The following is a 16104-nucleotide window of genomic DNA, read 5'->3' as shown; positions in this document are numbered from 1 at the left end:
TGTACCCCGGCCTGAAGCCCGACTGGAGAGGGTCCAGATAGACCGTTTCCTCCAGGTGCCGGGGAAACTGCCGTGCAACCACACTCTCAACAACCTTCGCCACAAAGCGTAGGTTGGAGACTGGACGATAATTTGCCAACACATCTGGGTCCAGGGAGGGCTTCTTAAGGAGGGGCCTCACCACCGCCTCCTTTAGGGCCTCACCACCGCCTCCTTTACTACTATTGAGCAAGGTACCCCCTATACTATACCTGTGCATTTGATTTTTCTTGCCTAAATGTAGAACCTTGCTTTTTTCACCATTGAATTTCATTTTGTTAGATAGTGCCCAGTGTTCAAGTCTGTCCAGATCCTTCTGTATCTTAAGCCTGTCTTCTGGAGTGTTGGCTATTCCTGCCAGCTTGGTGTTATCTGCAAATTTGATGAGTTCCCCATCCATCCCCTGGTCCAAATCGTTGATGAAGATGTTGAAGAGCACTGGGCCCACAACAGAGTCCTGGGGCATCCCACTACACACTTCCCTCCATGTAGATGCGGTTCCATTGAGGACCACACACTGAGTATGGCCGGTCAGCCAGCTACGGATCCATCTGGTAGTGATGCTGTCTACCCCACATTTTTCTATCTTGTCAAGTAGTAGGTTGTGATCTACTTTATCAAATGCCTTACTGAAGTCCAAGTAAATTATGTCTACAGCATTCCTCTGATCCACTAATTTTGTCACTTGGTCAAAGAATGCAATAAGATTTGTCTGGCATGATCTATTTTTGACAAACCCACGTTGGCTTTTAGTAATGACTTTGTTTGCCTCTAGGTGTTCGTTGATTCGTTGTTTGATTATCTTTTCCAGGATCTTCCCAGGTATTGAGGTCAGGCTGATAGGTCTGGAACCTGTTTGATCTTCCACTTGGTGCAGAGTTTGTCTCCCAATTGATGTCAGGGTAGTTAAAGTCCCCCATTACTATTGTGATGTGCTTCCTACATACCTTAGGTAGCTGACTAGCAAAAAGTTCATCTATTTCCTCTGTTTGGTTGGGTGGCCTGTAGTATACAGCTATGGCAATGTCATTCCCCCCCCCCTTTTATATTGACCCAAATGCATTCAAGACAGTTTTTATCATTGTTGTGCTCTATTTCTGTAGAGATGTAGTTATTTCTTATATAGAGAGCAACTCCACCTCCTCTTTTATTTGGTCTGTTTCTTTTAAATAATTTAAATCCCTCTAGCTGTGTGTTCCATGTGTGGGTTTCATCCCACCATGTTTCCATAATGGCAACAATATCATTAACCTGAATTTCTAGTTCACCCTGTTTGCTGTTCATACTCTGTGCATTGGTGTATAGACATTTGAGTCCTTTATGACAGGCCCTGTGTTTACTTTCTACATAACCTGTGTGGTGCCTGAGTTCCCCTATTGTCTTACCACCTATCTGGTTAGTGCACTTTGTGTGGCACTCGCTATTAGAGGCTTGATTTTGTTTGACAGCAAGGTTGGTATTCTTGTCCACACACACATCTATGTTACATGCACTGATAGCCCTATAATTTTTAGATTGCCGGGGACAGGGTTGTTCTGTATCAATTAACTCACTGTCCCCGCAGTTTAGTTTAAATTTTCCTCCAGAAAATCTGTGAATTTGTAGCTGAGTCCCTTTCTTTGATGGATGCAAACCATCTCTTTTGTACATCTTTTCATTGGACCAGCTACAGACATCGTGACTAATATATCCAAAGCCTTCCCCTTTACACCACTCCTTTAGCCACATATTGAATTGTGCTATGCGCTGGCCTTTTCCATTTTGCTCCTTATACACTGGTAAAACCTCTGAGAAAGTAAGCCTACAGCCTATTCTGCTATGTTTCTTCCCCAAGCTCTGGAAATCGTTCTGCACAGAGAGTACATCTTCTAGACATGGTCTAGAAGATAAATGAAGTGGAAACAGCAGTGATTCTCTCTGAGATATATTTTTACTTGCTTTTTACTGTTTAACAGTTGCCTTTGTATGTCCTAATGTCTACAATTGCCTGGGGCAGTGTGGTGACTCAGCGGTTAAGACACTGGGCTTGTTGGCTGAAAGCCAGCAATCCAGGTTTGAAATCTGAGTGCCACACAATGGGATGAACTCCTATTACTTGCCCCAGCTTCTGCCATCCTAACAGTTCAAAAGCATTCAAATGCGAGTAGATAAATAGGTACCACTGGTGGGAAGGTAACAATCTTCTGTGATGTCATGCTGGCCATGTGACTGCGAAAATGTCTTTGGGCCATACTGGCTCATTGGCCTTGAAATGGACATGAGCACAGCCCCTTATAGTCAGCAATGACTAGCGGAGTAAGATCCGCAGGGACTCCTTTACCTTTTTTTAACCTACGTTTGCCATGTATACTTAGCACTGTATGTATTGGAAATGACTTAGGAGCTAGAACTGGAATGTTGAGAATGTCAAATGCCATCTCTCACTGACTATGGGAAGTGTAAACCAGTGAGGAAACACGAAAGAGGCACCAAAATTAATTTGAAGGATGCATATGATGGGACAGCAACCTTACCGATCAACTGTTAAGCAGTTTCAGATGAATCATGTCTTCAAAAGCTTCATCCTAATTCTTACATCCTAGGAGAATCTGAGAGCATGTATTTATGTACATGTGCTTCTTGTTGAGCATCTGTTACAGGTAGTCCTCGACTTATGACCACAATTGAGCCCCAAATTCTGTTGCATTTGTTAAGTGAGTTTTGCCCTGTTTTACGACCTTTCTTACCACAGTTGTTAAGTGAATACTGCAGTTAAGTTAATAACATGGTTGTTAAGTGAATCTGGCTTTCCCATTGATTTTGCTTGTCAGAAGGTCACAAAAGGGGATCAAATGACCCTGGGACAGTGCATCTGTCATAAATATGAGTCAGTTGCCAAGCATCTGAATTTTGATCACGTGGCCATGGAGATGTCACAGCAGTCATAAGTGTGAAAAACGGTCATAGTCACTTTTTTCAGTGCAATTGTAACTTTGAACGGTCACTAAATGTAAATCAAGGACTATCTGTACCATATATTTTGTTTTGTTATAGACTTCACACAAAAAATGATTTAGAATAAAAAATAGAGTTGTTGAAAGCAGATTAATTTCTTGAAAGCAATAGGATGCTCTGTTTGAAATCCAAGATACTAATTGCCAGCTTCTGCTCATACTGGATCATAGCTGAGAAGCATCACTATTGGACACATTATCGCTATGTGTGCTTTTTTCAACAGTTATTTTGTGTTCCTCAGCTTCCTGACAAATCAATAGCAAGTTTGGTAAAGTTTTACTACTCCTGGAAAAAGACAAGAACCAAAACAAGTGTCATGGATCGTCATGCACGAAAGCAAAAAAGAGAAAGGGAAGAAAGGTAAGCAGAGGCAATTGTGAATATGCACTCCACACTTAACTTTTGATGAAATATTGAAGGCTTTTATGCTCCATATGCACAGAATTCCTGTTATCAGTCAGATCAAAGGCAAGTAGCTGATATAATTTGACAGAGTGGAACGTTGTTTTTAAAGATCCACATAATTCTAATGGTTATTTCCCATGAGTTTAATAATGTTCACTTTCTTTTGCATGAAGAATTAAAATATGGCAGAAACTTTGGAAGAATCTCTTAACGCTGCAGGCAAGACTTTCAGGGCCCTTTTGAAGTAATGGAACCATAATAAAATATAACAAAAAATCTGTAAAACGTGATGGCAGAAACTCACATCTTATATATTAAAATGAGCTCACATACCATCCTTGCCCACTCAGTGCATCTTCAAGACCAATGGCTTAAACTTGCTGGAGAGACACTTGATGTAGTAGATAAAAGTCCACCAAAGTCTACCAAAGTGCTCTCTAGGTCATATGAGGATAGTAGGTTGGGGGAAATCTGGATTATGGTACAATAATTTTGTTGTGCTTCTTTTTGTTTTGTTCAAAGCTAGCTCTTTGAAAATTAACACACAGGAGGCTATCTCACTTTTAAGAACAAGCAAAAGAAAAGAGCTTGTAAACTGCTGACATTTTGGGTACAAATGCTACTTTGCTGTTGTGTTCTCTAACATCAGATACTTTTTAAAAACTTCTGAACTTTATTTTGTAGCTTGTTCCATTCTAATGGTAAATAAGAATAGATATAATTACTGTATAAGAATGTGTGTCTAAGGTTCCATGTTTTATACAGTAATTGTACCTGTGCTATCATTTCTTCCAAGAAACATAATAATTACCATGTCGGCTTTAAAACATCTTAGAAACTTGGGCATATGTATTGATTTTTATGATCACGTATACAGATGTTAGAAAGATAGTCTTCTATAATTCGCACTTCTGCTTAGGCTTATTGTGGTAAGCAGTGTAATGCTGATATATTGGTAGTTTTCCTGGTTGAACACATCACTAGCTGAGTGGTTTTATTGCATCCTAATTCATAGAAGGACATCACATAACTCATTGTTGAAGTATCTGATGTTCATATTCATGTTGATTGCAGAGACTATGTGCTTGACTATTGTGCAGGAAGGATTACTTGTTGCTCCATTCCTCCCAAACAAGTTCCAACAAATCCATTCCCTAAAGTCTTGCATAGAACTGTTTTCAATAATACAAACAAATTAACAGAGATTGTCTTACATTATCCAGAACATTGATTCAAGATCCCAATTGATATTGAATTGCTCATGTAGATTGTCTGCAGGTTTAACTCCAGGCAGGTTTGTTCCAGGCTTTGTTATGATTTTTCCCCATATTATTTTTCCACTCATGTGTTCTATTCCCATGCCAGAAATGCTCTATAAGAAAAGAGCTCTGTGAATTGTTGCTCACTCAAGATATGACCAAACTCTTTGCTATGCAGTGTTCCTTTTTTTCCTTTGTATTAATGCATCAGTCAACTTATATCTTGATAAGCAAGTTCCTGTTCATCTAAACTATGATAATCAGCTTTGGAAGAAACCAGGATATTAAAAAGTATTTTAAATGATGGTTGTTCTGGGAGTTGGTAGCCGCATGGGAAACTATGTTTAATTTGACTTCTGTATTTCATCTTATCTTTATTATGTATACCATGAACAGAGGGAAAGGGAAGTTTATTTGGAGGATTAAACGTTAGTCATAATCAAGAACAGTCATAACCTTTTTTAAGTAAATCTTAAAATTTATCGTCACAGGCAAAAGGCTTAGTCATTTGAATTTTTAATTCTGAGTAATAATTATACCAATACCTTTTTCATGGCATTTGAAAGCTTGCATCATATAACCAAAAATTTTGAATGGGAATCATCTTAATAAAACTTTACTGTCTCCTGTGGGCCTTTTTTATATGTATTCTGTTCATCGTGTAGAATTAAATTATCTCATAAATTTAATTTGATTTACAAGCAATTTGCTATAGGTTTGGTCTTAAAGAATCCATGACAATCTGCCAGAATCTGGACTTTATATTAATACTGTGTTCTCTCAGTGCAGGAATATTGATTCAAAATACTCTGAGAGCTTGTTGCTATGGAGATGGTGATTCCATTTGTACAGTTTTGGGAAAGGGGCCAACCTGGCACATGTATGCTTGCATTCATAAACTACATAAACTGCAGGCTTAGGATGTACTTGGTTTGGTAATTGAAAGCCACAAATACGGGTACAAATATTTTAAACATTAAATAAGCTTGCGAGGGAGGTCTGTTTCTGGTTTAATAGCTGAAAGATAGCTGAAATTCAGCAAACAAGCCGGTTTATCCGAAAACATATATTGAAATTGGCACTTTGTCTTTAAGATTGTAACCTGTCATGTATGGTTGCCAATCACTGAAGGAAAAACCTTTATAGAATTGATAGTTATACTGTTTCTTCTAACACCAATAAACAATTCTTCCTAGATCATTGAATTGATGCTTCCTTTCATTAGCAAGAATACCTAAAAGATATCATAAAATAAGCTTCCATTAGGCAGGTCAGGACACATGTTTTCTCAGATGACTAATAGAAGAGTTAAAACACAAAGTAGAAGTGGGAAAGTAAGCCATTTGGGGATTTAAATTTTAATAGACTAAAGTGTTTTGCATTTGCTAAAATATGAATGATACTTAAGCACCACATTAAACTATTTTTCAATTTTTAAACAATTACCTCTTTTTGTAATTTCTTTAAACTTTTGGAACAGAATTGATATTCCTATTTTCAGTAATATGTTTTGTGTTTATGGATTATATTTCTTCGTTAAGGTTATTTGAATTGCCTTTCCATGAGAATTCTTGGGAGTTGAAGGTGAAACAGATGAATCCAGTGACTCGTGGAGCTGAAAATCTGTTGAATCCACTGCTCAGTGCAGGGTTCCTAGTTAAATACTCTAGTATATGGCTACCAGCTCTGTCTCCCTCAGTAATTAGATCTATTATACAGCTGTTCATACCACTGAGAGTTTGACTTATAAATTAATATACATCTGCCTTGTATTTCTCACCAAACAATTATTCTGAGAAATAAATCACCTGGATAGTTGCATGTTGCATTTTATTATATTCAACTTGTTGTAAATTTAGAACTGTAGTTCAAAAATACCAATGCCCCAGTACCATATTCCCTCCTTACTAAGCTCACAATTATTGGTTATTGCAGATCAACAAAGTTTAGTCATTACTGCCCATGTATGACAAGACTAGAAAAAAATTTTTTAGTTAAAACTATGGTCTCTAACCTAATCTGTAAACAATTCTGCAAATGCATGGTTAAATATAGTCTAAATCAGAGCTTTTCAACCGGTGGTACACGTACCACCTGTGGTATGTTGGCACCTGGCAGGTGGTACGCGACCATCCTAGAAAAGTGGTAGCGGGAGAGGGGAATGAGCTGAAATGGCGCAGCACTGCACAAGCCTGAGCAAGAGACGGCGGGAGCTGCAGGGCTGAGCGGAAGCGCCAGAATCAGCGTCGCTTTCCAGCTGATCGGTGCTTCTTCGGGGCTGTCAGGGCTCAGCAGAAGCACCAGGATCAGCGCCGCTTTCCAGCTGATCGGCGTTTCTTCGGGGCTGTCTGGGCTCAGTGGAAGCGCCAGGATCAGCGCCGCTTTCCAGCTGATCGGCGCTGATCCTGGTGCTTCTGCTGAGCCCAGAAGAAGCGCCGATCAGCTGGAAAGCCGCACTGATCCTGGCGCATCTGCTGAGCCCAGAAAAAGCGCTGATTAGCTGGAAAGCGGCACTGATCCCGGCGCGCGCACTCGCATGCACACAAACACGTGCACAGGTCTGGGAGAGATGAGCTGAGCCAAGCCATGCAGAGACAATGACAGGGGGGAGGGGAAACCTTTGCCCACCACTGCCTGCCTGTTGCCACCTCTTCCTGGAGCCTCTGGCAGTTTAAAAAAAAAGCAGGGGAGGGAGGAAGGAAGGAAGGAAGGGAGGAAGGAAGGAGTCAGGGAAGGAGGGAAGTAGGGAACGTGGATATAAAAGGGGGGGAGAGAAACTTCCGGTGGTGACAGCTGGCATCGCATGGCGGCTTTTTTAGCCGCCCGTCCGGGAGCGCGTCAAAGCTTGAAGAGACAGCGTCTGCCAGCTGTCTCTCGGCTAGGAACCTCGTCCCTCGGGCAAAGAGGGGGAGGTGAGTGAGTCCGGATAGGGTTAGAGCTTCCTTTCGCCCCGGTTTTGTCTTAATCCGGGGTGAAAGATGTTAGCTCGCCCGGAGTCTGGACGCTCTCCGCGCCCCGAGACGCCTTCGCTCCTTGCTTGTGGAGCGAAGCCAGATGCAGCTCCCACCTCTGTGATCGAAGGTATTTGATTTAAAATTATAAACAGACAGAACTGAACAGGAGGCTGGAATTGTAATGGATTTATTGGGACTTTAACTTTGAAAATTATCAACATCTTCTTTATTTACTGAGGATTTAAAGTGAGAGAAAATGGCTGCGGATCTGCTGTTTCTCTGGATTACTTTCGCTTTTCATTTTTACTCTCGTCTGGCTATTAACAGGATAAAGATACATTGTTGCTTCTCCGGTTCTGGAAAGTTTTAACCACAATGAATTTATGATGCTTACTGATTGGTGATATTAATATTGTTACTCTTTTTGATGATACTTAAAGAAATTTGAAGAATGGTTTTAAAATGGCTCCGGAACTGAGGGAAAAAAGAAAGAAAATGTGAGAAAGTAATTTTTTTTTTTCTTTTTGGTTATTGCTTGGGATTTATTGAAAATGCCTTTCTCTTTGATTATAAATGATGTACAAGATGCTGTGATGCAAGTAGTCAAGCAATATAATGAGGAAATTAAAGATATTTGGATGAAGAAATTGGAAGAAATGGTGGCATTTATTCTCCAGAGGTTTATAGCAAAGGTTGAAGAAGATGTTATGGAAATACTTCAAAATGAGCAAAATTGTGGAGATTTGGAAATTGATAAGTTTGAGAAGCTGGGAAAGCAAGTGGTAATAGACTTGGTTATGGTTTTGGTGTATTTCCCTGGTGAAATTTTGGGGGAAAAGCGTTTATATGGAATTAATCTATGGGTCCTGCATTGGAGAAAACCAGCTGAAGATGTTGCTGCTTGGGTTTTTGGAAAAAGCTTACAGGCTTACTACTTGCAAAAACTTCAGACACGTTATAAAACATAAAAGGCACAAGGCGTAAAAGGCTGAAGGCTCATTGACTTTGACTGATTTTGTATCAATGATGTGAAAAAGAATGAAAAATTGGGAAGAAATGTAAGATGGAGAGTTGGGAAAAAGGAGTGCTTTTGAAGCTTATGTTTTTAAATTTTTGGATTAGTAAAATATTTGTTGGAATTCAAGATGATTAAGGATATATATATAAATATAATTGTATTATTTTAAAGGATTTAAAAATAAGATATTAGATGATTAATGTCATATATGTATGCAATTATATTACTTTAATGAATTTAAAATTTGCATTTGTTGGGATTAAGGCGTAAAAGGTTGAAGGTTTATTGATTTTGACTGATTTTGTATGTGAAAAAGAATGAAAAATTGGGAAGAAATGNGCTTTATGAGGTGTTGAATCCTGTTTTAGTTCTGGGAAGTCGGGGAGGGGAGGGGTTTTAGGGAAATTATAAATTGATGTAGTAAATAATTATAAGTATATAATGGAATTGTAATAATAAGAGGATATTCCCGGCAGGTTCCCCAAATTGCACTCGATGTGGTGGTTAGAAGGCGAAAGGGATGTAGAGTGGTAGGAGGGAAGAGGAGAGGTTGTGGGGTTAGGGGGAGGAAAGAGAGGGAAAGTGGATAAGGGTGGAGGCAAGGCGGGGACTGCCGGGAGTATTCGGAAATATTTTGAGTAATTTTTTTTTTCTTTTGTGGTGTTTGTAGATGCATCATTTGTATTTGTTGTTTAATGCAAAATAATAAAAAAATTTATATAAAAAAAAGGGGGGGAGAGAAATTTGTTAAATGAGCTTTGCCCCATTTTATGACGTTTCTTGCCACAGTTGTTAAGTGAATCACTGCAGTTGTTAAATTAATAACATGGTTTTAAGTGAATCTGGTTTCCCCACTAACTTTGCTTGTCAGAAGGTTGCAAAGCCCTGGTCTAAATTAATCCAGATTGCAGACAAAAACTTTTGTTTGTCTAAAAAGTCATATGCAATTCTTGATTTCTACTTTATAGCCAGCCACTCTTCAGATTCTTCACGTTGTTCTTGAGAAAGCAACTTGGTGCAAAGAAAAAGGACATTTTTTTTATTTGTCAAATTTCTATACTGCCCATGATTTGCAGATTGAAGGAATAGCTCTACAATTACAATGTGAATAATACCAATGGAATAGGGACATTGATTCTCCACTCAGATAGAATATAATCCTGCATATGTACTAGTTCATTTCACCTTCTTCATTGGGTGGCAATCGTAATGATTACAATAGCTCTTTAACAATCAGTTTCCAAGCAGAAGTACATGAACCTTTCCCTTTAAAATGATATCCTTTTTAATTTATTTATTTTGTTCAAAGGAAGAGAGAGAAGCCCACAAAGTACACCTTGATATACTAAACAAAGTTTAACTTTACAGCTTTACATCATGTTATGCAGTTAATTTACCTAATTGTTTACTGAAAAATAGGAAAAGGAAACTAAACATGTAAATTATCACCAAGATAATGGCCTCCTCATAGATTGTGATGGGCCATCTGGTCTAGTGCAGTTTGTAGATGTTATTCAATTTCACAGTCTATGGCTGCTTGTGAGTGATTGGCCCAAAATCACCCAGTGCCAAGGCTGGACTAGAACATATGTTTTCCCAACCTCACTCTAGCACCTTATTCACAATACTACACTGTCTGTCATTAACTATTATATATGTAGAGTTAATATATTAACACACACAAACTTATACACACAATCTCTAATAAATTTGTAAAGAGTCCTACAAGCAGAATTCCTGGTCAGAAAATGATTGTTCAAATTTTCTGAACAATTGGCCTGGGGCCAGCAGGGGAGTACATCATTAGAGGTGGTTGCTGGACTAACTAACAGACTCCACTTCCGCCCACTGTGCTTCCTGCTCCCCTTTCATTTATCTTTTAAATGTCATATTGTTGTACTTGCACTGTTTACTTTTATTGTTTCATTCCATTACTACTGTTATTTTACATTTCACACTTTTTCCGTTTTGTTGTTGTAAGCTGCCCAGAGTAGCCCCACAGTGAGATGGGCAGCAAATAAATTTAATAGATAGATAGATAGATAGATAGATAGATAGATAGATAGATAGATAGATAGATAGATAGATAGATAGATAGATAGATAGATAATATAAGTGATAGATCAATATGAATCATTCAGTGATCATAGAATATGTAATATGGACTTACATTGTCTTCCTGTTTGATTCCAAATTGTTAGTATATAATTCAAAAGAACATAAGAAACAACAAAATCTGAATACTTGCAAAATAGAATCAATATGTGAAAGGTACCAGCCACATTACATGAACCACTGTTCTGTTTTGAGTACTATATCACTAAGAATGAGCTGACTTCTTTCTAAGAATACATACATATATATTCAGTAGAAGCAAAGTAATACTTTTTGTTTAATTAATAATTTATTCTATAGAAATATGGCATATAAAATAATCTTCCATTATGTTCATATGCTGGAAATGCTAATTTGTTATAATCAGTTATAAGATGGTTATTTTATATCAGAGCCAGTTTGGTATAGTAATTAAGGCATCAGGCTACAACCAGAAGATTATGAGTTCTAGTTCCATCTTGGGCGCTTAACCAGCTATATGATGAACATTTTTTTCTCATCAAAGTGTAAAATATAGATTCCAGAATGGCCCAAAAGTCAAAACATGCTATTTTATTAAGTTGAGGAAGAAGATATAATGTACCATATAAATTTGAATCTTAAGTTCATTGATAATGGGAATTTCCTGCTTGAAAAAAATAAATATCAGTATCATTTGTTTTTAAATTATTAATTTTGCCCCAGATACTTAGTCTAAGTAAAATTAGTGTTGAATATCACTTTCAAAACTGAAATTGCATACACCTTCTTTGGAATTTCAGATTTCCTTCATTTCTGCTACTGACTAAGAAATGATCCAATATTTTCTGCCTGTCTATCCTTTCTCTTCCCATGTATTGGCAATTAATGGTTAGGGCCGTTTAATTTTTTTTTTATTTTAAAAAATTAAAAATGAATTGTTAGGTGAGTACAGTAAGAAGGGAAAAGTGGTGCTAAATTGTTGTTCATTTATGAAGGCTAATATTAGTTAATCTTAGTAACTACTTCCTTCTTAACCATTGTTGTATGAGTCATTACCTGTTTTCATATTAGATTGAAAACCTAAATAAGAGCTTTAAAAGAGCAGCAGTAAAAGTACAAATATTGTAGGTTGTAGAAGCAATTATAAAAAAGATTAATTGCACATAACTGTTTACATCATACAGGCTTCTGCAAAATCTTTTTAATTTCATGGGTTGTTGGAAAGGTATGCCTGTTCATTGAATCTGAATCTTACACATATATTGCAAATACTGCTATTATATTATGAATGCTCCCTTCAACAGTATATCTAAAATAGAAGTGCTGTCTCATGGATAGAATATATGTAATTTTAATATAAAATACAGTTCAGGGTAAAGATTTAAATTAACTTAGACAAGTGCTGCATCTTTCTCAGATTTTGAGGCATCCCTGAAAATGTTTAATGTGCCATCTCTGAAAAGTTCACAATATAGCCATCTCTTTAATTGAAGCTGTTAAGGGATTGAAATAGTCAGCAGCATACCCTTTTTATGTATGCTGACTTTTTGGGACTCTAAAACACATTAATCTCAATGTAATAATCAACAAAAACTAGCAAATCTGTCCGTAAACAATATTTTTTTATTTTAAACACAGTTGCTAGTGTTGGTAAATTCTAGAGGTTTAAGTAGGTAGTTTGGTTGTGTATAACACTTATTATTTGTATTTTAAAGTCAAATTTGGTCTCATGGAAAGCTTTATATCAGGTGAGATTATTGGTCATTATTGGATGCAAAAGAAGAAACAAAATGAAATGTAAATGACAAAAATTCAAAAAAAAAAAGTTTAATTATTTTAAATAATTAAATAAGATTGTTGAATTATCCTGCAATGAGTTTTCCCATGGCGAATTGGCCATGGTGAATTGTCCTGTGGCGAAGTAGCTGTGGCAACTGGCCATGGCAAGTTGGCCTTGTCAAATTGGCAGCTGTGAGTTGGCCGTGGCAGGTTGGCTTTGGCAGGTTGTCCCATTCCGCCTGGTGGCTAGGTGATTAGGCTGCAATACTGCAGGCTAATTCTGTCTACAGCCCGGAGTTGGATTCTGAAGGGGTCAGGGTTGACTTGGCCTTCTGTCCTGATAAAATGAGGGCCCAGATTTTAGGGGGCAATATGTTGACATTGTAAATCATCCACAGAATACTGTAAAAGCACTATGGGGTGGTATATAAGTCTTAAGTTCTATCGCTATTGCTATCGATAAAGTGGAGAGACAGGCTAATATTACTCTATGTCAGGATTTAATCTTGCCTTTAAAAACACAATCGTTTCATACATATTTGATCATATGCTTTGGTTTTTTTTTTCATTTTGGAAAGCAAACAAAAGTATATCTGAAAAATGGTGGTGGAGGGGAATTGAGCTTTGTTAGCAAATTAACTGTAATTTATACCTGGCTTCACAATCTCAACAAATAGCTTTTTCTAAGAAATAACATACTGAGATTGTTTTTCTCCAAAAAATACTTCTGAAACCAAAATATATGTAACTTTCATCATACTTTCTTGACATAGGCTTATTTTTATTGGCATTACTGATGAATCTGTCATTTTTAAACTTGCCTTACCTTACCTTTAAAAGCTTTCTCACTTTTAAAAGTTACAAAAATAAAATAATAATGAACAATCTAAACTTGATATATTAAAGTTTACTACCTTCTTTAATACTGAACTTTATTCCACAGAAATTTCAAAAATTGCTGAAACAGTAGATGCTATAACAAAGGCCACCAATATGTAGGAAATCATCCTCTAATCACAGCCCTTCTCTCAAATCTCCCTGTCTGGGCAAGTACAGGCAGAGCAAGAGGAAATTCTGAGTACAGATAGTCCTTACCTTATGACCACAATGGAGCCTAGAATTTTGGCTGTAAGTCATTGCAGTCATAAGCTGAGGCACTACATGACTAGACATGATTTTTACAATTGTCATAAAGTGAATGTGGTCATTACGTGAATCACATGGTTAAGCAAATCCAATATATCCAATGGGGGTATTTTTGCCAGAAACAGGAAAAAAAACTCACAAATTGAGGGGTCCTTGGTGCTCTCTGAGCTTGGTTGTTTTCTTGCAGATGTTTCCTTACCCAAACTAGGTAATATCATCAGCACTGATGAGATTAATCTAGTTTGGGTAATGAAACCTGTGCAAGAAAACAATCAAGCGCAGAGGGCACCAAGGACACCTCGTTTCAAACCTGAGCTACAAATATTCTTCTTTAAAGTCACAAATTGCAGTCTCATGACTGTGAGATGCTGCAACCAGTCATAAATGTAAGTCAGTTGCCAAGTGCCCTAAATGCAATCATGTGACCATAGGGGCCAGGGTACAGCAGTTTTAACTCTGAGGATAGGTCAGTGATGGCGAACCTTTTAGAGACCGAGTGCCCAAACTGCAATGCAAAACTCACTTATTTATTACCGGGTGCCAGGTGGGCGTGGGCCACTAAGCGGGCATGGCTGTGGTGGTCATGGCAGACTGGGTGGGTGTGGCCAATGTTGCTTGTGGGGAGGGATGCCTGTGGGGGCCGGGCAGGATTGGGGGAGATCCAGGGGGTCTCTGGCAGATGGGGCAGTGGGCAGGAGGCTCGTCCTGCAGGGTGAGGCGAGGCAAGGTGAGGCAGGGCGGGGGTGCCCTTGTCACAGGGCAAGGTGAGGCAGAGGCCGAAGAGGGACAGTTGCCATCTCCGGGGCATGGCGCGCGTGCCCACAGAGAGGGCTCTGAGTGCCGCCTCTGGCACGCGTGCCATAGGTTCGCCACCACTGGGATAGGTGGTAAGTAGCTTTTTTGAAGTCTGTTGTAACTTCAAAGGGTTGTTATGTGACTAGGCATGAATCAAGGACTGCCTGTATCCTATAGCTTTCCAAGTGCAAGCAAAGAAGCTTGCACACACAGAACTGGAGCTTTCTTGAAACTTGCCTGGCACAGGCAGAACAGGAACATATTTGGGCAATGATCCTGCTCTGCATACATTAACCTCCTTACCAACTAGGACCACTTTCATATTTACTTATGACACCACCACCCCACCCCACCCCCAAGCAGTTATCACTGACAGCTTGAGAACCTGCAGCTCATATACTTGAAAGGTAGATTACGATGTAATATTTACTGATTTCATCCTTGTGGGAAAACCCAGTCTACAAACAGAAAGGTTTCTGTCCAGCAAGTTAACTTATATGTGTACGAGTCTCCATAACAATAAATGTGCATTGTAGGAATTCATAGATACAATCCATAAAACAATGTAACAGTTTATAATAAGTAATAAACAGTATAATCAAATGAGATTAAATGCCAGTTTGAACATAAATATCTTCACCTTGTAACTGAATTATAATAGTGTTAATCCAGGCTTTATTTCTACAAAGGGGTGGTGGTGGTGGTGGTAGTATTCAGTAGCCTGGGTACCACAACAAAAGGCTCAATTCTTTACTGAATAACAAATGCACAACTCGGGTTGGGCAGAAATATACTGCAACATGGCTTAGTAATAGCTGCTGATACTCTATATTTTTCATTGGAAATTATGAGGAATCCCTTCAATAGAAGAATAGCAAATGTAAATTATACTTAACTTTATATTTGGAAAATGTATCTAATAACAGAATTTAATTCACTATAATCTTATGGATGGATTCATACTGTATTCTAATTAATTATAATTGTAAGAAAATGCTTGCATCCTGATCCCCACTTTCCCTATCAGAACTTTAGACCTGACCATGTGGTAAATTTAGCCTTGGCAGTTCTTTCATCAGACATGTTAGATCAATATGTGTATATAATATTGTCTACATTACATAAAGTATGCTCACAGTAGACTTGTGGCAGGATTTTGCACTAGCCGGATAAAAGGATGATAATGAAGATGATGACGATAGCTCCATTTTCTTATAAAATACAGTTATTTGCCAAGGTTCTATTTTACAGTCATTTAAGATCATTCCATGATCTAGTATGATAATCATCTAAGTGCAATGCTTAAAGTAGCAATTTACTTTGTGGTAGTCATGGTTAGTTTTAAAATGGTTATACAGCAGATTAAAAATATAAATAAATAAAATATTCCAATCGGGGGCTACTTGTCATCTCAAATTCAGCATTGTTTCCATTTCCTGAAACTATACTATTATTTCTTACTTTTTATTAACCAAAAATATTTTTTCTCAGCCAAAAGAAACACATGCACATAGCTGGGCATATTGCTGAGCATATGCTCCCTAGCAGGTATAATCTGACATTTATAAAAAGGAAGGAGAGAACATATGTGATTTTAATAAATAGGCCATTCCACAGGAAGTCATTTATTCATTTTGTT

The 16104-nt window shown here is 37.9% G+C and overlaps 1 protein-coding gene across 4 annotated transcripts in view; it reads left to right on the top strand.

The window, feature by feature from the left end:
• Positions 1–16104, top strand: part of RCOR1 (REST corepressor 1) — a 185548-nt gene that overhangs the window by 132389 nt on the left and 37055 nt on the right. For all 4 annotated transcript variants that reach the window (XM_015831292.1, XM_015831286.1, XM_015831280.1 and 1 more), the window contains exon 6: positions 3275–3393. In XM_015831292.1, coding sequence (XP_015686778.1) covers positions 3275–3393 — 119 coding nt within the window. The remainder of the gene's footprint in view (positions 1–3274; positions 3394–16104) is intronic.

The sequence above is a fragment of the Protobothrops mucrosquamatus genome, unplaced genomic scaffold (genome assembly GCF_001527695.2).
Source record: "Protobothrops mucrosquamatus isolate PMUCROS unplaced genomic scaffold, P.Mucros_1.0 scaffold_255, whole genome shotgun sequence".
Taxonomy (NCBI): domain Eukaryota; kingdom Metazoa; phylum Chordata; class Lepidosauria; order Squamata; family Viperidae; genus Protobothrops; species Protobothrops mucrosquamatus.
The sequence above is the reverse complement of the archived record's forward strand: the minus strand, read 5'-3'. Positions and strand labels throughout refer to the sequence as shown.